The sequence below is a fragment of the Ctenocephalides felis genome, unplaced genomic scaffold (genome assembly GCF_003426905.1).
Source record: "Ctenocephalides felis isolate EL2017-DRISC unplaced genomic scaffold, ASM342690v1 CF-g0.4_SCAFFOLD_03571, whole genome shotgun sequence".
NCBI classification, from domain to species: Eukaryota; Metazoa; Arthropoda; class Insecta; order Siphonaptera; family Pulicidae; genus Ctenocephalides; species Ctenocephalides felis.
In genome coordinates, this window is record NW_020539725.1 from 27,539,291 (window position 1) to 27,564,694 (window position 25,404).

The 25,404-nt window shown below is 30.1% G+C and overlaps 1 protein-coding gene across 1 annotated transcript in view; it reads right to left on the reverse strand.

Moving 5' to 3' along the window:
- LOC113385887 (ecdysone-inducible protein E75-like) overlaps positions 1–25,404 on the reverse strand; it is a 70,911-nt gene that overhangs the window by 12,322 nt on the left and 33,185 nt on the right. The window contains exon 3 of the mRNA XM_026623711.1: positions 11,178–11,322. Coding sequence (XP_026479496.1) covers positions 11,178–11,322 — 145 coding nt within the window. The remainder of the gene's footprint in view (positions 1–11,177; positions 11,323–25,404) is intronic.

Genomic DNA, 25,404 nt, shown 5'->3' on the forward strand with positions numbered 1-25,404 from the left:
TTATTTTAAAACAATTTCAATATTTAGTCATAATATTGAATTTATTGTACTATAATACGTGTCAAAATAGAAAAATTACTATAGTGTAATATTTATGACTTATTGTTGAATAATACATCTTTTCCAATGTAGCGTTAATCGAATTAATTTATGAAGCCATAATAAAACCGTAAATCTACCAATTTACAGCACCGAATTTATATTGCTTTATAATTGTCCTTAACAAAACAATCACAAAATTCTAATGGAATTTCTAATGACGTACAAGTAAACCACTTCTCCTCCGAAAGTTCAATGTTCCATGATCGATCAATCTTATAAAAGCCATATATACCTTTATGTTATTTTCACTTTCTTCTGAAGATATAAAAATCGACGTGATTTGTATGTATACTTGTATGCCAGCAGGTGAAAGTGTATATTCTTGTGAATTATTTGCAAGTGTGTGTAAAAAACATCACACTTTCTTATGATGGCGAAACTTTCACGTTAGAAGCTCGTTAACTAATAATTATTATTGAAAGAGTTCGTTGACATAGAGAAAGTAATCGATTCCATAAAGAAATGGTTACCTATATATACAAAGACACACACATATCTTTATATATATATTATTATTATTATTATTATTATTAACAAAACTGAAATCATTTTAATAAAAAAATCGATAATAATTTGGAAGGTTCTGCAAAGTTTTCCTTTTAGTACAATATGCACGCAGAAGTATATATCTATAACTATATGAAAAAATACATATATTATATTTTTTCATACGTTTCTATACATAATTTTGTCATCATCAGTGGATAAGAAAAATTGGGGATTGAACATTATGAAATAAATATATTAATAATAAATACAATGCATGTATGAGGCGTTCATGTAACACAAAAATTATGATTGGAGTTGTAATAAATTTTAACAATTTTTCAAAAATCCAAGCATGAGGCAAAGTCAGATTCAGTGTTAAATTTATGTATATATATTTGTGTGTATGTTTGTATGTATTTATGTATGTAGACAGTCAACTTTCGCTTTTTTAGTCTTGTGCGAAGTAAGTAGGACAAGAGTTTGATGAACTCAACACTTGAAGTACCTATCATACATATATATATATATATATATATATATATATATATTTATATATCGATAAATAGATACAGATTAATCTTTATAATCTCCTGCAAAACGGTTTTTTTTGACAATATCGAGGACAAGGGACTTTTATTACCTCTTGATAAAATTTTTTAAACGCATAACATATAGATTATAGTATTTATTGATAACGTATCCATCAAAATTAATATATTTTATCATTTTATATTCTAGGTGAACGACTGATAATATTGGTATGGAACCAGATGTGGATCACACGTGATAAGGTGAGTGAGTAATTTATTATCACAAACTGCTAAATTAATATCTATATAATATATCGTATCATTGTGTTGCTTGTTGTGCCAAAAAAATATTATTCAGAGTTCTGATTCAGGGCTTTGGAAATAGATTGAAAACTATGATTTTTAGTGTCGGTAGAAATTGTTTTTAGATCATTAAACTGTAGGAGTAGTTACATGACAGTAGAAAAAGTAATTGAAAATGAACTTACATAATGATAGAATTATATAACAAATAATTCCTAGCAAATTTTAATTACGCGAGGTTTAAGAGAGAAAAAAACGCGTGGTTGAGAGATTGTTAACGCCTAAGGCTCAACCCTAGTCTAATGTAATTATATAGATATATTTTGATACTTTCATACAGTATAGCAAAAATGAATCCTATTTTCTTTATTACAAAATATTAATACAACTATTAATTTATATTGTAACGCATAAATGGACCCTCAATCATTAATGCTTCTTTCTAAGAAATCAGATTTCTTGAATCCGAAGCAACTAAATTACTGGCCAATAACCTGATTGGATAATGAATGTAATGGACTGTCGCTTGTATCAAAAAATGTATAAATTTGAAAAATAAAATAAAATTGTAGAAACTTCTTAAATTAGTATCAACTAAATCTAAGTAACATCAACATTAACTCAACAACATTATAACATTAAGAATCAAACTCGAATAATATATCGATCATCTATCAATCTTCAACATCGTATTATTGTATCTTAATAAACAACTATATATTATCTTTCAATAGTCTAATATAGGCGATAGTTATTTTATAACTATAGTATTTTAACAGGGTTCGGCAGCATCTTGGTAGATCACAAACTCTTCATAATAAAAAGTTCATGTTAAGAACTAATCGGTTCAAAACTAGATATATATAATTGATGCAAAAATGAAGCATTGGAAAAATGTGCCTGTGAATTGACTTATAGACAAAAAATTTATTTATTGACGAACAAGTTACTTAACAAAAAGCATTTATCAATTCGGTAAAGCACGTGTAATCAATCTCGGATTTTCGTTATAAGAAAACGATTGAAAAGTGAGTTTAGTGATTTATCCCAAGTGTCTCCATCATGTCAAATCACCTCTCAATCATATACTTGCTAATAAATTAATATAATAAATTAATTATTCCCGTCCCTGTGGTCAAAGCGCGTCATACAGCGAACGTGATGTGCTCATACAAACTCATACCCAACTCAGTACTACAGTGTCTGTACACAGTTTCTCCTGTGTATTCGTTCGCGCAGCCTCTGTGGTGTTGGTGTACTGGCTCGAGTTCAGTGAAACTTATTCAGGTCAAGAGACCTTCGCTGAAATGTGTAAGGTCTTTGAACTTTCAGTTTCGCGTTTCAGTGTTTGGCTGTGTGCGTGCATGTTGCTTGTGTTGGTTGATGTGTATGAAGCAATGTCGGTAACAAATCAACAGTGGCGTCGGTGATTGATTTTAATAGAAGGATAATAATTGGTAGAGATTAGTAAAAGACTCACGAATATTTTTTGTGACACCTTGTAGAGTAAGGGTTTTTGCTTTTGTTGTGATTATTATATTACATTTATTATCATGAAGGAACTGTAGATGAATGTATTATTTTCACACCATTCGTACTGCATCTTTTTACACAATCTTCAAACGAAACGAAAATTCAAGTAAAAATTTCCAAAAAGTAACATTTCCTAGAAAATTTACACAAAATATATCATAGACAAAATAATATTTATAAATAATTAGTCAGTTATCAATGATTGCAGCATTTTTGATACAATGGTTTTATTTAGTTATTTATTTAATTAAATTTGAACAAGATCATTTATAATTATTACAAAGAGACAATATTGATAAGTAAGTAATTATTATTAGTGTTTTGCCCGAACTCAAGCCAATAGTCTACCAAAAGACTACCACATTGTATTTTTTGGTGCTGATTCATACCGAAGAAAGTTTAATCTCATATTATCTTATATAATTTCAGCCATAGCGATGATTTGTTTTCAAAAATGTGTGTTGGATACGGTTGTGACATGTGGTTGGGAGTCATCCTTTCAGGGTGAAGATAAAGAAAAATCTAATTTAACTAAGATACAATACAAAAGAGAAAGGAAACGGAAAATTCCATACAAGAAAAAAAAAATACTAAGATTTTTTGTTTGTTTGTTATATAGTTATACCTTGTTTCAAAAATTCTTTTTGTTACATATTGTTATATTATATTCATAAGCTTTGTTTAAACGATTTTTTGTTTGTTTGTTATATAGTTATATTTTGAATCAAAAACTGTTTTTGTTATATATTGTTAGCTTATATTCTTAAGCTTTGTTTAAACGATTATGTTTTAAAAGTCATTTTAAATCAATTATAGCTTTTGCTTGTGAACTCGGCAGTTGTAACCTTTTCTTGTTTGATTTGATGTTATGACTAATGTTCAATTTACCATTTAATTTATTTACTCCCACCTAACTGGCAAATTAACTAATTTATTGCTGATCAAAACAAGTGGCACAACCGTACCCAGTCTCCACCACTAAAAATAATTTTTAAAGTCTGTTTAGTATTTAAAGTTTCGTCTTTTTTCTATGAACAATTATTTACAGATTGGAATATTTTATTTTGTAAGTTAGAAAGATCATGTAGACTGAAATTCGGTCTCCCATGCCGAAGCTAATGATTGCGCACAATGCCAACGTTCATGATTTTGTGAATGTGTTTGTGACCCAGTTGATTCGACCTGTGTTGTATTATTTCGTATGCGCCAGTACCGAAATCTCAAATGAATAACTTTTTTATCTAAATATATATATATATATATATATATATATTATAAAAATAAAATTTACAAAATTAATTATCGGATGCTTTAATTATTTTTATTGTTTACGAGCATGTTATCAGGTGATTCAAAAAATATTTGAGTACTTATCTTTGTGGTTGGAATAATAAATTCAAGGTTCAATTCAACATTATCATGTGAATTTCAATCAAGTTCCTAAATCAATTCTTTATGATATAAAAATTCAATACGCTAAAAAAATAATAAGCATTCTGCAGATATAAAAATATATTTTATCTTCAGTATTTTATTACTATTTACAACAAATTTCACTTACTCGTTTGAGATATTTTTTATAATACTCAAATTCTATATTAATGATTTAAGCAAACTAAAGAAAAATTTCGTACAAATATTTGCGAATATCAAAAATATGGCATTTGCTTTTGCAATATCCTGATTACGTTACTGCGATAACGTAACGCCGTTTTTCAGGTTAAGAGGACGATGAACGCTTTTGTCCTTGGACGATATCATACTGTGCTTGCGTTACTGTTGGAGGGCTTTGATAAAGCATTTTTCGATATTCTACCGAATGTAGTATATTTATGGTATTCAAAAATAATGAATATTTGGAATAAATAATAATTGGTAAAACTTATTACATAATAAACCCACGAGCTTAGATGATATTCTGTCTAATCCCTTATTGAAATAGGTTATTAGAAAGCATTAATCAGGTCTTAAACTTTTGTGAGTAACCATATAGAATTTCAATTATGACGTGAAATATTTTTCACAAAAAGCATATTTTATTATGATATAAAATTTAATCAATTAAAACTATCATAAATATATCTCGTAATTATCTATGCGAATTAATTTTATTATTATGATATTTGCTGATAGTCATAAAACTTGTAACGGCAGCCAAAACACTCAAACAAAACAAACAAAGTTTGTTTATTAAACAAACGAAATTCGCAGAATATTTAATTCCTTTTCAGAAGTTTATTATGGGATAAAAATGGTTTTATTCGAAATTTCTTTAAGACAATAAGATGTTGAATAACAACCGGCGCATGTTTAACTCAAACGCGTCGTCGAACTGTGAAAAGAGAAGAAGCCGTCACGTCACCGCACTTTCGATTATTGAGTAAATTTTATTCAGTGTGGAATTTTGTAATAAACATATGTATAAAAAAGTTTAAGTTAAGTGTAATTTATTTCAATGCTGCGATAATGAATTTTCATGCAAACTATGTTGTGGTTTTTACGTATTTTACGAAGTGAAGAGCTGAGCTTTTATATGTAATAATTTTTAATGTCTTCAATAAGTCAATAGACATGTGAGGTAATATACAACATTTTATATAGAATTTGAACATGATCGTTTTTGATTGATTATATATAAAATACTATATATTTTTATATATAAAAATAAATTGATTTTTAAGAAAGGATAGATATTTTAAAAATAAGTTGTATATTAAAACAGTTGCATGAAGTGACCATGCCATATTTATGCTATTATGTAATCTGATTGGTATTAAAAACATAAAATTAAAATTCTATTAATCTCATAAAAAATATTATATGTTTAATACAACTGTCCTACATGTTCATTTGCTAATCTTTTGACGTCTATAGATAATTATGCGATGAGACAGACAAGTTACTATTAATTACAATTATTATTACTACAATCTCTCATCATCCAAATTTGACACTGTCGATTTTTTACATGTTCGATATTCGTCCGGCTCGGTCTCGATTTTGCAATGACCTTATTCTCGATATATAATTTGCTCTTTTACTCTCAAGCGATCGGCGAGAAAGACATATGTCGTCTGTGATACATTGAAATACATCCAAATGTAGTTAGTTGATACATGTAAATGTGTAATACCCGAGTAGGTTTATGTGCGTGCATTATAGGTACATTGATGTGCGAGTAAGACGCGCGTTGGATAGGCCGAACATTCTAGAGTAAATACAAACGCGATCAACAATATGTATTGTGATGTGTTTGATTGTGTAAAAGCTCTGATACCAAGAAGTATGAGAGTAAAAGAGATATATATATATATATATATATATATATATATATATACATGTAGTTATTTCGGAAGTAGGTTACTGAGCCGGGTTCAACGAACGTATGAAATTGCGCAAAACCAAGGACATGCCAGCCGTAGTATGTGTCTATAAGTCTACTGATGTTATATGTATTCGTTGACGTACATCAGTCCTTATTATTTTTCACTATTTTGCATATGGTTTTGTATAATTTTTTAATAACCTAATCCTTTTATAGCAAACATAACCATTCTAAATCCTTGTTGAAAATGACACATACTTATACTACGACACATAATGACGCTACATTGTTATGAAGGATTTTTTTAGATCAAGGATTTTGTAGTACGTGTGCGTGTATTCATGCATTCGTTGCATAGAAGGACGCTCATTAAAATATTTTTAGTATCATCAAATATCTAAGAAAGCTATTTATTTTTTGTGCAAATAGCAGAATTTGTGTTCAAACTTCAAATGTTGCGCTAAGATAAATCCGCATCTTGAAATTTCAGTTTCAATTTCTCTCGCGGTGTATATGTAAGTGATTAGTGTAGCATTACAACATTTTATGCAGTAAGAAAGAAAGTTATTTTTTCGCGTAACGCGATTTCTCAAGATTCACACGGATATGTATATATGTATATACTTGTACATTCTGATAAATGTAGAAGAGTATTCTTAACTAACCGTAGAAGTAAAATTGATAATGTTTACTTATTAGTTATCTATGTCCTGTTTGACGAAATCTAATTTTTACGGTGGAGACGCCAGGTACTTTTAAAGGATATAAAAATAGTTTTAGTAAATAAATTAAAATGGTTCTTTTGCAGTTTAGTTTCACTTTTAGTATTATAATACCGCTGACTAAATAAATTAAGAAATTTTATTACTAGAATTGCATATTATTGTGTGTTAAACTAATTCATAACTTTTAATAATATCTACATAAATGGCATAAAAAATAAAATATTTAAATTGTGATTTTATAAATCCAAAAACAATTTCAAGTCAAGAATTAGTTATTATTATGAAGTACAACTACTTATTTTCCTTTAATAAATTTCTCTTCGTAATTTTAAAAATTATCACAATTTTGATTTTTATTTTTTCTGAATTATTTAATTATATATATATATATATATATATATATATATATATATATATATATATATATATATATTACTCTGTACACAACACAAAGCCAACATACATCGATATACGTCACTCGAATGGGTTTTATCCGTGCCAAGGCTCGCTGCTAGGTGCGTTGAACCCATTTATGCCGATTTCTCTGCATATTAAACTACGTTACCGTATAAGCGAATGGTCACTAGGTACAAATGTGAACAGTTTTAGAATCTTTTGAATCATCGAACTGATTACGTATACGATATCGTAAATTTCAAACTTTGAGGATTGCTCAGAACATGATTTAGGTTGATTCTCGTAAATAATAGATTGAGAACCTTTGTGGAAATGACAAGAGTTGCAGAACTATTACTCCACTTTTTACTTTACTTTACAATATTGAAATATCCCTAATATTCTGGATTTTTTCGACAGCATTGATACGAGATTTGATCTAAATTAAATGTTTTGAATCACTGGACTTTATTTTTTGAAAGAATCGAGGTTAGATAATTTCAACTATAAATATATATTTTATCACAATTATGCGATTTCATCTAGTAAATTGTGAATGTGTGATTTAACTTTATAAGACATTAACATTAATAATTAACTGCCTAACTATGTAAAATGATTAATGTCTTTATTTATAAGAAAATTCAAATGATTAATTGAGTCATCCCAAATTATTATCAGAAGATCAGAAAATAAGTGCAGAAATTTATTGAGTTTGAAACACAATGATTGAATTTATAAAACATTATTTCGCTTTTAATAAGATTTAGAATTAGGGTCTTAAGGGTGCAAGATAAACACGCACACAAAACACACACACACACTTATATAATATATATATATATATATATATATATAAATATATATAATATATATTTTATTGTTGTATATGTGTTAATAAAGTTGAACGTACGTTATTGAAAAACGAAAGTATGCGCGTCATTTTAAAAATCATGTTAGTAGCCTGAGTCCCATTCATGTATTGGTATATTTATAAATATAAATACTTGAAGTCTTTTATGTGTATACTATTGTGTGTTCTACTTAGCGGCCGTTGTCTTTTAAGTGTTTTAGTAGCCTCCAACTAGATTTGATATATATATATATATATATATATATATATATATATATATATATATAACATGTCAAATCTAAGCTAGATAAATCTATATTTAAAATCCAAAAAATATTATATAATATTCTAAAGCAATATTAAGTCTTATAAGGTGCAAGAAGATGTAAAATATCAACTATTTTATAATACTAACTGGCATTCTAAGTCTCTCATATATTCTGCTTTAATACAATAATTCTGCGATTTGTTGTATTGAATTATTATAATAGATTTTGAAAGCGTTTCTGATATGTTTATATACAACTGCCAATGACAAGCAGCATCTTTTGTTCAGGCTATTAAATGTGGTATTTAAACAAATCCTTCAAATAAATTTATATCATGTAAGCAAGCAATTACTATTATCTTACAAAGTAATACATAACATAATTTACAATCCGTTTATATAACTTATATGTGTTAGCAATAACAACCGTGCAATGACAAATACTCTATGCAAGTTATCATCGCCGTGTAGATTTCATACCCCAAGGACTCTCTAAACAAAATTTGACCCAAAATTGCTCGACTAAGACGCGCACAGATAATTATGCAGAAGTTCGTAAATGCTATATAGATATTTGAGAATTTTAGTGATACATACGAAATGTAGAACATGATATTGAGTAAAATTCAAAAGCCCCGGCACGGCATATAGATTACGTTATATGTGTGGTTGACCTCGCCTTGTAGTAAGGCGATGAACCCAAAGACTTATAGCACAACCATACTTCGTTCGACCTAATTCCTGTACACGGCGCTTATAAGTGTATTGAATACACACATTATCGTCATGTACTTCATACTTTAGTTCAGGCGTGTGGGATCTGCAGGATTTAGTACCAATTATAAATTTATGCGTTATGGAAAGGTTTTTACACGTTCTTGTTTTACCTGACAGACAGAGTAATGAGAAAATGGGTTTTTTATTACTCACTCGAAGCATGGTTTAGAGGAGAATTATTTATCAAAATTGTATATGGGTTTGTAATTCTGTGGAGCTATTCATGCAACGTTATGAGCAGTAATATGAATCTTTGAATAGACCTCAAATTACTGTAAGTGCTTTAGTATTTTCAACGTCAAACTGAAGGGTTGAAATTTTGTACGAATCCTTCATTAAATCATTAGTCTCTTTAAGACTTAACTTTAAGAAAATCTTTTCACAAGTACTTAGAACCCTAATTGATAAATGTCTGAAATATGCTCTAAATAAAATTTATTAATGTTTCGTCTTCTTCTTGGTTTCACCATTTTATTCTGTATAAACCTCGATTATTTTTTAATTGAGAGCATATACATCATCAGTATTGCGCATACGTTTACATGATCGTTGAACTTCGATTCAAACGATTCAATTTAAATTAGCACGATTTTTTGTCCAGTGCAAAAAAAATGTAATTTTATGTAAGCCAGTAGCAAACAAAATATGAGCACATATGTATCTTGCGCCATCGCACACGTTCTCATATGATTCCAATAAGAATACACAAACACACGAAGACTTGAATTGCAAAAGTGTGAAAAGACATATACACATGAAGACTGTTGCACACAAAAATGTGATGTAATGTTTTTTGACTAACGAATGGACTTCCCTTCTCTCTCATTCTTGATTACCAAAAGGTTTACTTTGTCCTCTTCGCGCTTTTGTACTAGTGAACATGTACTTGATCTACAATGTGGACAAATACGAAAAGTTTCCATTGAACCAAATTAATTGTTCTAGAGAAAAAATCAATGACGAATCGAAGTACATTGAATGGTTACATAAAGGTAAAATAAAAGACAGGATATTTAGTTCAGGCGACAAATTTTATGAAATATAACGCGAAAACGATTTTATTTAAAATACCAGCTAATCTGTTTAACATGATACAAGAATCTTCAAAGTCTGATTTATCAAATATTTACCTTCCCGTAGGGTACGTTATAGTAGTCGCAAAAAAAATCAAAAAGTATTAAATTTTTTTTTAATTTTTCGAAAATGTTAAAAAAATTTTTTTTGTTAACGAAGTTCCAGTAATTTGCCTTGGCACGATGCCATGCACCACTAGTTATTTATTATTATTATATTATGTTGATGTGTACAAAACCATAATTAACGCGTATTACAAAAGTTGCAAATACGAGCGAAAACTGATACATCAAAAGTAGTACTACAAACTATTCTGTATCAATAATTCAATAAAATTAAAGCGCGCAAATATAAAAATGCCAATGAATATGAAAGATGATACATTTTGTGCACGCTTGTTCTATATGAAACCTCTGCCGATGTACCAAGAAGTACATGCGATGTATTAGTGTGTAAGTCTCGTTCGCATTGTTTTTCCAAGTGTTGGTGAGAGCGAACGGCCGAGAAGGTTCAACGCACTCTGGAAAAGTGTGTCAAGCGCTTTATAAGCGCGCTCTATGTGTCGCAGTATTTGTACGTGTACGTACGAGCGTGATTAAGTGTTAGTAAGGCCACGAAAGCGACAGCCAGAACAAGAGTATATGCTAAGTGAGATATGTATGTAGGTACAAAAGATAAATTTATTTGAAATTAATCTTGATCGAACGATATGGGCGTGTTAGCATTATGAAATCTCACGTCTTCAAATGATGAAAACGTGTCTATAAGTATTAATTAAACTCTTAAAATTCCTAAAACTCACCATCTCTGCTCATTCCGACGGCTATACATTTTTTCAGCCGACAGTATTGGCATCTGTTTCTATTCACTCTCAATATAGAGCACTGTTGATTTTTCGAACAAGGCCTGTATTGAATTTTTTGTTGTATGGACCGCCTGAAGAATCCCTGAAACAGAAAAACAAAACTTAATAAACTTCAGGAAACATCATATTAATAGAAAAGATTTATTAAACAAATCAAGAGTCTAAGATCAATTCTTAACCTTATATATAATGACCTGAAAATATGAACAGCACGGGCAACAATACAAGAGCGTGCCTTAATTCATAGAAGCAAATTAGAGACCCAAACAAACCCAAAAGTTGAAGACATCTTACTACCGCAAGACAGCAGAAAACTGTCCAAACCATTGAATTATGCGCAAACTCAGATATATCAGCGGATTATCTTAGATAATACATTCTTACTATTCAGTTTAAAATTTAGCTAATAGAAACTATTGCATTTTTGATTCCTCAAAATAAGATAAAATGAAAAAAAAAGATTTAATTTTTATTCCAGTTTTAAGTCGATCTGATCATCAAAAATCTTATCAGTATTTTATGTTCTTACGCAATTCTCGTGTATATAATTTACGATCAAGCTTGTTTGTTTACTCGTTGCCATAAAAATTAAAATTCTTAATCGCGATGCCATCGAGTGAAAGTGAAAGATGTCTAGAAAGTTTAATACTCATGCATGACGACGGGCAGAAATACGCAATGGAGGTACATGTATATGGGTAAAATTACTGACAAATAAAAAAATTATAAGATTAATGAGGTCGTAGACATCGCCATACAGAACATCTGTGGCGGTGAAAACTTTCTTCTATTTGGTTAATAAACTTTCATATTTAAAACATGTTATGATTTATTTTGCTATACGCAAATAATAAATGAGTCACAAACAGTGTTGTAATAAAGGAATAAAAACTCTAACAAAACAAACTTAATATCATATCATAACATTTCCATGTAGGTAGTGAAATCTATTTTCTATTTTCAAAATGACGCGATGTCACATGACATCGATGACTCACGCACCTTACGCATGTCCAAACACCAAGCTGAAGATTGTGCAACAGATAACAAGGATTTTCGTATTCATGTTTTAGTTATTAGAAATTATATTACACTTAGGATGAAACAATTTATGAAATCAAATTATGAATATCTGATATTCAGGACATACTGAAATCAAATGCAACTGTTGAAAATACGTGTTAAATACTGATTTTTGTTGACCTCCCTAAGATTTTGTTGAAATACAAAAAATAAAATTATTTTTAAATTGTATCATTTTGCAATGAATTCATTTTCCTTAATTTACAAAGTATAAATTCGAGGGCCATGTTCTTTTCCATCGCGAGCGCGTGCCTGGGTACATACCTCGTACCACGGTAGAGGTGTCTTAATATAATTGATGAAGAAAGAGTACTGGAGTTCGTCGACCCAGTGAAAGTGACCTGAAAACGATTTCTAATAAGACTCTCGTGGCGGGAATCTCATAAGAACCGAGAGGCGAGTATGAATAACAATTTCGTTTATAATACACGGTCCATGTTGGAAAAAATATGTAATTAACTCAAAGCACGCTCACGAACATTACAAAACTGTATAGAGTTGTATCTTTGCGCGAGTATACTCTCATATCATTATTATTACACTAATATTTTAGCAAATGCAATTTTTGAAAATAGCATAGAGAATCTTATTTTTAGTGATTCATCGAAATTTTATTTTACTATTAACGAAAAAACGAAAAATGACTTCAAGTTCAGTAATGCATAAAATTTTTTAAAAGACGGCAAATATTTTATTTTTCATTCTGTAAATAGTGTATATTAGTAAAATTTTCAATAAGTTTATTGTTAATGTGTCTCTGTTAGGTTTTTGGCATTTTATAACAAATGCCTAAAAAAACATTCAGTTACTATATTATTGTTTTATTACAAAGCATAAATGCGTATTCAAATATCTCTATCAGTTATAGATCAATTTTCGATATTCCATTTACAATTCATTTTTTGCTCAAAGATGATATTCTCATTTTTGAGGTTTTATTGGGAAAGCGATTATATATACGAAGGCACTCTCATGAATGTACTATTCACATAGAATGACCCCGTGCTAAAATGTACAAAGAAAACGGTATTCAAGGTAAGGTCGTTAGTCCTATACAAAATCTATGACTATATGCCTGAATAAAACCTACACATTTATATTATATATATATATATATATATATATATATATATATTTGTGTGTGTGTTTGATTATCCATATAAATATGCATACATATATGTATGTTTATATGGATGTCTATATAATTTTAGTTTGCCTGGCCATAAATCAAGTAAAATAATATGATGAGCTTTTAAACGAAATTTCATGGTTATATTTTTGCCCATTATACTTTTTATTATGTTACATCTTCCAATTGAAAGTAACCAGTAATAATCTTATTTAATAATAATTTAACAGATAGTGATAGTGTTTTTAGTCAGATTTAAATAAAAATCAGATTTCATGGAATTAAGCTGCTGAATTTATACTGATTATAGAACATAGATTTAAATCGCGCCATTGATGATTTAAACAAGTTAAAGCATATTTAAACTATATTGCTGAAATATTAACAATTTATTAAACAAGAAATCTTTAATAACCAAGTTTGTACGAACGCAAACAAATATACCAAAATAATACAATACAATTATTGCTTATTATTTACTATCTACATACTATATTTTTTTTGAGTAAGGAGAAATGTGTTTTGCGAGAATCCTAAAAATATAATTCTGTGTAAAGTAAATTAATCGCTTGCGTATTCATATTCAGGTAAATTCATAAAAAATAAAATATTTGATCGCATGAGAATCTTACTCTTTCACAATCTTCGACGCAGTGTCCTTCCAGCCTCCTGCATAGTTCGCTCAGTTCAAATTCTGACAACGGCGAGTCTCTTCCCGAATCATTATCGCTAGATGATTGTGATTGATTGTCGCTCAACCTATCACCGGTTGAACGCATTTCATCACCAGAAGAATTACTATCCTTAACTATCGTCCTTAAACCTAAGTCTTTATGTTCATTTGTGACTATTTTTTGTTCGTCTATTTGCATTTGTCCGTCGGACACTGGACTGTTTTGTCTTGACAATTGTTCTGGAGTTAAGTCCGTAAACTGTCTCGGTAAGAATTCAGGCTGTCGCGATAACAAATGTTGATTAGAATCAGTTGCTAAAGAGTTATGAATAGGATCCGGAAGCCTTGTCAAGGGTCCAAGCTGCCCATTGCTGCTGAAACCCTCGTTATTTTTTGAATGCCGCTTCAAAGGACATGCATGTTCATTTTCCCGCCTCAAAGGACTGCTCCTTTTATTACTACCGCTATTATTTAATGGAGGTTCTTGTAACATTCGCACCAACACGCTATGATTGTCTTTCAAATTCTTTTTCGATGTCTTGTCGTCCGTCTGTTTGGCCGCGCCATCTGCCGCGTTGTAAGCGCAACCCATTTTTACTAATTTTAATTAAATCTAAAATTTATAATAAAATCACATCTGTAACACTTTGTTTTCTACCATAACACTACACGTTTTAAGTCACTAATTTAAAAAATATCTTCAACAACACTTTACTTCAAAATGCGTGTTCACGCTGCGACATGCATCGAGCGACTGAAGAGTTCAAAGAACTTTGTAAACTTCGCTAGCGAATTGGATCTGTGTATGCACGAGACGTGTACCTATGCGTGAATCGCAACTCGGGCAACATGTGTTGGTACATTGTTGTCTTTATCTAACACACGGCGTAAGTACAACTTACAAGAAAGAGTCAGTGTTACAAACCAACACATGTGCACTATTCGCACGTGTTCACGCTCAGCGTGTTCAATGTATGCGTGCATTCTTCTCTTTCGCTCTCAAGCACTTTACTACGCTGATCGTTCAGCGTCGTACATGTAGTAGTAATTCCAGTAATGTGTTGGAACTGGCGCGTGAGCGCCTGAGTGAACGGTCGCTGGTCGACTTTCCTATGTGTTGTATACATATTAGTCGGATCTTAAGTGTATACACGCGCTGTATATTAGTGTGCACAATGCGTGTGACCCAGTTTAAGTTCATAGAACTTAAGTTCGAGCTCGCGACAGAAAGTGAGAGTCGGTCGCCCGCGTACACATGAATATGTATTTGTATAAATGAATGTGCGTCGTTGGTAGTATTGGTGCGTGAGTGACCAGTGGCGCGCTTTATGAAGAAAAATGAAAACAACTATTTTGCCATAAATAAATTTACTATCTAGAAAATACAACATAATATTGTATGATTTTATGGCTCAATTCAAATATGCACATCATTTTTGATAATACTGTTTTAACGATTTCTTAAATTTTGCATTTACACGAAAATACACCCCCGTTTCACGCGGTTTTTGATAATATGGTTTTAACGATTTCTTTAATTTTGCATTTACACGAAAATACAACCCCTTTTACACGGTTTTGATAATATTGTTCTAACGATTTCTTCAATTTTGCCTTTACACGAAAATATAAATAGTAAACTATAATTCGCTAATATCGATTCGCTTATATCCGCAATAACATTTTCATCGTTTTACTGTCAAAATACAACACTACAAAATGTATGTTACAGTTACGATTCTTAGTAATCTATGTCTACGACGTAAATATGTAGATGCCATGAGAACACCCCGTTTATGATCAAAACTATAAGCTAGTGTATAAGCTAGTTTGTTTGAAATACTAAAACGTAAAGTATCACTGTTTTTAAACTATGTTTTAATTAGTGTTTATGTATAATTGATATCGTAAAATTATTCAATATTAGCAATTAACAGAATTATTGCAAAATCTATAATCTAGAAAAAAAGGATTTTACAATGGCAAAGAACAAAATTGAAAAACTAGACGGTAAAAATAAGGTTTATAATTTACAAAGTTACAAAATTGCAATTTTGAACTGTCTCTGTAATGATGAAAGAATAATGGATATTGCAAAGTTTTATTCCAAGAATTAAAGCTTTTCTATAGTAAAGCTTAAATTTATTAAATGTTTGATATTAGATATACTATTATTTATTATTAGTTCAATGTGTTTGTTATTCATCAAGCGGGAGCTCCATTCCTCAAAAAAGGGCTTTTCTATAGTAATTTTTGTTTAGCACGGATTTTCTGCATAAGTGTTAATTTTTCGAGTTGCACCGTTTTTTAAGGAGCCTATTTTCTGAGTAAAGCAAGGGTATATTTATAGAACGATCATTAAATAAAAAATATTGAAAAATACAATTCCAATACGTATTGTACTACTTGTAAGCCGCCATAGTTTGATATAGTAGATTAATTAAATTTTACTTAGACTATCAGATTCAAATAAATTTCATTTTTCACGCATATAAATATATTTATAATTTAATAGATACAAACAATTTTGATTTTATAGTTCTTTTGAATGGGGATCTCTACTAATTTGAGTCGTGCATCACTGAGCAATCTTGACAGAATACGCGAAAATAATTTTGATAATTTAGGCAGAACGACACATAAAAGTAGTAGTAGTGTAGTACTTACGTCTGTTTTAGTAGTAACAGAGTGCAATGCACTCGCCAGTAACTGTATATAATACACGGGCATACTAAAACACTAATACCATTACGGCTAAACTATTTGTACTCATGAACTATTACACTATAATGTACGCTGAGCGTCAACTATATATAAATGCATATAGCACGCAAAACGCATGCTAACTTTATTTGGTTATGCTGCATGTTCCGATTATAGTTTCGTGCACTTTAAGGCGCATTTGTTTATTCATATATATCATTTATCGAACATTTACAAATTGATTATGTCGAATATTATGCAGAGCACAGGAGTAAAGATCCATTTACACCCTCTCCTTAAGAGACTAATTTCTAAATACAGTTTTTCATTTTGTTTTATTTGATGACCACAAATTATAATTTCTTCTGGTATGCATTCATCAATATATTAGACTGTAATTCCTAAATTGCAATATGTGTGCAAAATTTGTGTCTATGCCAGTACCTACAAAACTTGACGCGTACATCTATCAATGTCTCTATATGTACGTTGGCATATATGGGCAATATAACGTTATATTGCACAAAGCAAAGACGTGTTTAGAATGTATTGTTATTTGCATTTCCGCATTTCTATGACAAATACGGAATTTCCGGCCCTACAGTATATAAAAAGGCTTATACAGGTGCATAGATTTATATGTAGATGCATACCTATGTGTAATAGATTAATTTGCAAATAAATTTAAAACTGGTGATTGATTAGAAAATAGCATTAAAATTTGTACTATTGTTACTCAACTTTTAATCATAACTTTTTATGAAAAAGGTATAAATGCAGCAAAAAAAATATTGGTCGCATTTTATGAAATTTCGCAGAGATATGAAAATTATGAATGTTGTTTCACAGCAATTATGTTATCAAATTTAATATATAAACCTTCTATAAATATTATAATATCAATTGAATGGGGCTTTCCTAAAATAACACATAATGCGATTTTCTATAAAGGGTAATAGAAGATTGTCCTGAAACACGTGCGTGCTTTTACGCCTTCTATTATTAATATGGTAAATGCATCTATCAAATAATAGAATAATAACTATGAATCTATACTATAAAGCATCAAAGTAAAATACATAAAATATGATTTAAGTTATAATAACTAAATCAAGATTATATTTATCTGATTAGAATCTATTTCTGTAATAACTTTTTTATGAAATGCTGATTATGAAAGATTTTTAGGGCCTCTAAGGTGCCTCGGGCATATCCATACACACTGTGTATGTATATATTATATATATGTGTGTGTTTGTGTATGTATGTATGTATGTGTATCTATGTATGTATATACATCGCATCAGAGCAGTTCACTGAACTCGCACAGTTCGTACTAGTCTCACTTTCTTAAACTAGACAAACATATATATGCAATTATTCTTGAGAGTATTAGTTCGTGTTCACACGCCTTGTGTGAATTCACATCAAAATATTGTTTATGTATTAGTTTTTAATTGCAGGCGAATCATGTTATGTGTATTAGTAAAAACATTAACTTCTATATTGTGAGAATTGTATAATTTCGTATTACTTATGGATGAATATTATGATTACGTGTGAATTTGTTCTTTCACTAGAAAATGATTCATTTTTTCATTAAACGCGTTATGTAAACATAAACTGTGTAATGTAATTTGTAAAGCATTTACATAATAAATTATTTACATTTTAATGATAATTTTCAATTTTTATGTGAAATCTAAATGCCATCAGAATTACTTTAATTTATTGAAGTATTATTTATTAATATTTCGTAACGTATGTTATAATAATTGTAACGATAAAAAAATGAAAATATAACTTTTGTATGTCTGTACATTTCCCAGCCATCTCAACCTTAGAAAAATGTATGTATGTGTGTATGTAAAATGTATGAATGTGCGGATACAGTCGACAATTTTGAGAACCAAATCAACCGATTTGAACGATTTAGAGAATATTAGCCTTATATTGACGGCGAGACGTGCTGATTAGTTTTAGGGAAGGCAGATCCAGTCGTTTCGGAGATACCGTGCAAAAAGTGCAAAAATGGTTATACAGTTTTTGAAGAATGGAGCATCGGATTAGTTTGATTCAAACCACATTTTACTTTCGATGGATTTAAATTTAAACAGAAAAACTACTTCAAATTAAAGTTAATATAGTATGATTAGTTTTTCGGGAAAGGTTTTCGGCGCAAAATATGATTATACAGTTTCTGATAGAACAAGCAATCTATTAGAATGATTCAATATGTGTATATTTTACTTGACTATAAATTTAAAACTAAACGCAACCTACTTTAAATTATGATAGTACTATTTACATAGTTTTAAATTTATAATATTCAAGAGGGTTTTTATAATATTTAAGAACATTAAGCTAAAAGGAAAATTGTCGGCTGATTAAAGCAATTGTAATATTGAATTTAGTTTAAATTTTTAGTATTTAGTGAACGCAATACTGTACTATGATCGTAAATAAGGAGAATGTATTGAAAGATTTTTCTTCTTTGTTTTTAACAAGGTGAGTGCAAAGGGTTAATTGCTAATATCTTTTGATATGTTATATATACAATCGTATATTGCACTATTGGATGATAATACTAAAAAAAATGTGTTATTTATTCTCTATATGATACTTTTATAAACTTGCTCAACAAACGTTATTTGATCCTATACTTTAAATAACATAATCATGTATCACGCCAAAAAATATTTCATGTCCAAAAATTACTTATCATCTCAAAACGTTTTTTACAGCAACATTTTTATATAATAATGAAATAATGCCGACTTGTTTTTCTCGTATGTGCACGCAAACGTACAATAGTTCATTAACCCAAGACTTAGATGGCATCACTGTCATTTCTTGGAAAATACCGGAAATGCGTGAACTGTTATTTTAAACGCGTTTCCAACCACAGGCTCACACGAGCTAATACCACATTGCACAGGTACATCGGAATTAGTCCAGATTGTATCTTCATGCGTCATAAAGAAATGAATAATTTATGATTCGGCGAAAATCGAAACCAAACAAATTGTTTAATTGTGCCGGACAAATAATGAAGCGCGTTGACCTGTACTTACGACGTAGTGTGGCAATTAAGAAATATGATCTTAATATTTACATTTTAAACTTTATATGCAAGCATTCTGGTATTATAATTTTGAACTACTTATAACGCGATCACGTGTTCTTCAACTAAAATTCACAGGAAACAAGACATATTCCACCGCAATGACTTTACGAAAATTGCTTATACTATTTATAGACAGATCGAAACCCTTAAACTTTAATGTACTTCTAAGAAGTTGATTTACTTGAAAACTGTACTTTCAATACTGCACAATAAGTTCTTGAAATGTTAATAGAAATATATAAACATTTATATATTGCAGAATCATTTGATAGAAATTCATGGTATGTACTAAATGGATGGAATAAAATGAAAAATATTGTAAGTGGCTAGAATCTAGATTCTAGAATTCTAGATAGTAAGTAGCTAGATGCTATTGCAAAGGCCAACAATAAGAAGCCAATGAGAATTATAAATTATATTTTTGATATTTTATATCGACCTGGCGTGTGATATTTCGATTATTTTTGTTTAATCGAACATTATTTCTTTGTGTTTAATAATATTGCTAAAACTTTTTAAAATAATGCGAAAATGGCATACTCGCATACCTAACCAACGATTTGAATATGAACAAAAGATTACTATTTCAATATATTTTTTTGACCAGAACGATCATATTTGATTCGGCGTCTACAATATTTTGAGAATCATTGCGTTAGATTCAAAAATTACTTGGGTTATTAGATTTCCAAACAACTTTACTACTATTTGACAATTTAATGTAATATAGTTCGTAGTGTTATTTTATTTCATTAGACCTTTAAAGATATTCCTAATGGATCAAATAATCACCTCAAAATGAAGGCGGCTTATGAAAAAGTTCAGAGTAAATTAAAGCGTCATAAATATTTATGACAATATGTATGTGTTAAGAAATGCTGAGTAGATGTTAAATTTTCAAAAATGTATCTGGAAGATAGCGCAGTTTAATTTCACTTCATATGAATATTATTAAATATAAGCATTCATTATTAAAAGATAAAGTTTTAGCAAAAATGAAAATGAGTTGCATAAATAAAAATGCATGGAATTTTTTTAAGGGGCGTCCATTAATCACGTGAGGTTTTTAGGGGGAGGGGGGTTTTGGCAAAAAATCACGAAATATCACGTGTGGGAGGGAGGTGTATAGCAAGATATCACGTGCATTTATTTTTTTTTACTACTTTTTATAAAAAATTTCAAACATTTTTAAACAAAATTAAAATTTTACAGTTTTTTCACGTAACTAAAAATACACGTGATGTTTGGTGGGGGAGGGGGGGTAATTTTGAATATCACCAAATATCACCAAGGGGGAGGGGGGTCTAAAAATCCTTAAAAACTCGCTCACGTGATTAATGGACGCCCCCTAATTATCTTGGACCCGTAAGGAATGAGAACGTACGCTACCCAGTTTGACAACTATTGCAAAAAATGACCATTTCAAATGTCTAATCCTTACCAGCAATAATCTATTGCATACTTTGTCTTTCACTTTGATCAGTTACTGTGTGGCAATGGTATCAATTCATAGACCACAAAAATATATTAATTACTAAAACAAAAATTCTTTTAAGGGATCGTTCAAGTATTACGTAAGCAGATTTATTACAATTATTTACCCCCCCCCCCCCCATCCCCCTTGTCAGCAAAAGTAAGCAAAGCTCTTACCCCTACCCCCATGCTTAGGTAAACATTTTGCAATTAATGTAAAAAAATAAAAAAACTACCTATGACGTAATCATAATCCAGACTCCCCTGCCCCCCATGTCAACCCAAAATAAGCAAATCAACAACCCCCCCGCCCCCTATAGTGCTTACGTAACACTTGAACGGCCCCTAAGCACAATTGAACGTTAAGAATGAAAGAAAATTATAAATATGTTACTTTCATATATTTATTAAAATATGTTGAATTTTCCTTGATAAATTCATAAATCAATTATAGTTTCGGCATACCTCGTCACTATTAGTAAGCATAAACGTGAAGAGACATTCAAAACAATTTCCTGCGATTAATTCAGCGTATTGCAAATTTGCTGTTATATGGTATATAAAGGCGACTAGACAAAAAAACTAAAAGTCCCGTACAACGCGTAACACAAATGGAAGTTTAATTGTCGAAATAATAGAATAGTTACCATAATTTTCGGTACGCAATCGTATCAAACCTGCGATGACCTATATATCCCAGCCGTGTGGGGAGCGCAATGTTTGGGTCATAGAACTCTGGGACTTTAGGGCAATGAACCTTCTTGTACAATACAGTTTAAGCTTCTTGCATGCACTGCAGCGAATAGCTACGTGCTACGTACACTACGCTCTTCTTAGCTGTATGCGAGATACTACGTAAATTGTGACGTAGGCGGTTGTGAGTGAGATTTTGAGATTCGATCAATGAAAGTGAGTGAGCGAGAGAACTATTGCACGATGAAAGGCGGAGATAAGTTCTTGGAGAGAGATAGAATATACAGGTAGAGAAAGGTTTATTGATGTTGTTTGGGAGAGAAGAAGATGGATGAAATATAGGTGTATGGCAGTGAAAGAAGTTAAAATTAGTGAAATTTGTTTGATTTTATAATTTTTTGTATGGTATAATTAAAACTATGTTATATAGTTTGATTTGATTTCGTTGTAAATGGTTGTAAACATGAAAATGGAGCACAAAATTATTGTATCAAAATTGTTTGAATAATTTGGTTGTTTGAGCAACAATCAATATCGGAGAATTTTGCTGTTTTTTCTAAGTTTTTCATATTACCTCCTATTAGTTTACACACTACTTGCCATTTATTTTTATATTAGTTTACTTGATTATTTCATTATATGATACAAATAGAAATTCATGGTCCACTCTGGATTTTCGAAAAACGTGAAACATCTTTAGAGCCAGATCAGACTTTTTGCTGCCATTTAACGATATTATGGAAAAAATAATGGGTAGTGCTGAACTACTAGTACTGCCCTAAGGCAAGTACGTGAGCTAAGTTTAACTCCAACTCGATTCAGGAGAGAATAGTATGAGATCCCATTGCCATTTCACACCGCAGTGTCTAAAATGGGCCATATTCAATTGGAAACATATTTTTTATCTATATTTAGAAGTAAAACTGGACGCTATTGCACGAACTCACTTACACCCTATTTATAAATATATAAACATATATAAATATTGTTTATTATTCTAGTTTGGCAACATTATTTAGTGAGAAATTCATCATATCATCAAGGTATCAGTTTGCGCCAATTGGTAGGATAGTTCACCCTGGTTATCAACACCTAACTTGATATACTTTCCTAAAAATATTATATTTTTTTCTCCAAGACGAGCCAAATTTCAAAATGAATTCATATAAAAATATATCAAGTTATAAATTATTACACATCGCTTATATTATATGTTTCCACTACCACGCTAAAATTCTGGTCTTCTTCGTAGAAAACATTCTCCTTTCCTACTCGATCCTAACATTTTAGTGCATTAGTATCATAAATGATACTGAAAAGCACTGTGTGTCCCTCTTCGTGTTTTGAATTTATGGTAATTATATCGTGCCTTAGCGATAAAAGATGAAGTGAATGTAAGGCAAATACATCGCATAAATCAAGTCCTTATTCAGAAGATTTAAAAAATTTCCATAATCTATGACGTATTTCAAACAAGAGAGAAGAAATATCAAATGTAGAGCACAGAATATGGAGGTGAAACAGAGATTATTGATACTTTGAGAGCGACAGAGATCGTGGAGGCGTGAAAGGTTGAATTGATGGCGTGCACAACCACTGAAAGTTAAAGATTAATCCTTTCATTATCATATTAATATCATTTTTATCATTGCAACATTATATAATACAGGGAAAATCAGCTTTTTTGTCAGAATTTATAAGACTAGATTAACCCTGAGCGCTCATATGTCGCTATTCTGGCGGCATAATACGATTTACCGTTGCAATGTACGAATGCAAAAATTAACCATAAATTCAATTCATTTCACTTATGTTTGTGTGATATTATCTAAATTATATCGACTTATGAAATTCGTTTTTGAATCGATACAAAAAATGTATTTTGAACACTAGTTTCGCAATCATGTGATACTCGTAATGTTTTTATCACTGAAGTAAGATAACTTTTTTTCGAAACATTTTTAAAAGTAAACATAGCTCAATTGAACTATGCTGAAGTTATTCATGTAATATTTTTTTAAATTAGTTTTATTTAATTAATGTAATATTTTTTTTATTGGAATCTTTGTTGCAACTGTCAAGTGTCAATATACATCAAGTAATATCGTGTAAGGAGTATTTCCATGAACTACTACTATCTGTTCAATAATTGATCAATATCAATAATTTTTCATCATTTTTTTCTCATTTCATAAGTTTTACTGACTTAATAGACATTTATAACAAAGCTATAAATGTTTTTTAGCTATATAATTTAGAAGTTGATTTTACTTTTTTACAAGTTTTTTATAAGTTGTTATTGTTTATTTCAATGTAGTTTCAAATAATATTATGAACTAGTAAATTTCTACAATTTTCTTGCGACTTTCGTATTTTTATTTACCTACATCGATATTATTTTTACCTTCTATCGACAAGTGTTTCGTACTCCTGACAAATCGGGAGGTCAACGAACGTAACAAACGTAGAGGGAGGCCATGCTCGATGCGAAATTCGTGCAAACAAGTATGGCGGCACGCCAGTGTTGCAACAAGTGACAAAGAGAAAATATACATTTCGACATTACGTGCGAAAGAGACAATCCCATAGCGTGGCATGCGTGATGAACACGTTGTTACGTCATTGGTTTTTTCTCATGAGTTTTGATGTTGATGTTATGTGCGGTTGATTTTTCTACAAAGGCCACGGTACTATATGCTATATAGATCAATTTGAGCGTGTGTTAACGCGATATGACTTTTGATTGATACATGTGATTGATTTAAATACGTTTCGTTTTCTGACGTATTGGAAGATGGACGAGATTTTAAAGAAATAAATTTATTCGTATTTTCTTATAATTAATTAGGAACACATTTACTTACTAGTTTTTCTTACTTGCTATAATTCATAAAAAGGACGATTCAAAACATTAGTCAAAAATTTCAAATTAGTGGCTGGTTATTTTTTATCTCTTTTAATCTTATGCCATTACTTTTTTATTAACCGGACATTAAATTTTGATCAAGCAACGAAACAATAAAATTATCAATGAAAATATCATCTGTTTGATTCACATAGGACAAGATACAATAATTTCGTCTTCCAAGATATAATTTAGTTCATATGAAGCTCTATTTACTATAATAATTATAAATATCTAAGCTAAAATATAACATTTGGTCGACTGCGAATTATTGTCGATTTTAAAAGCGCATTTAATGAAACCTAAAAAACAAAAATGATCTCGACTTTTTTGAGTAATTACAGAAATATAAGTTGTTAGGAGTTTTTTCTTAGTAAA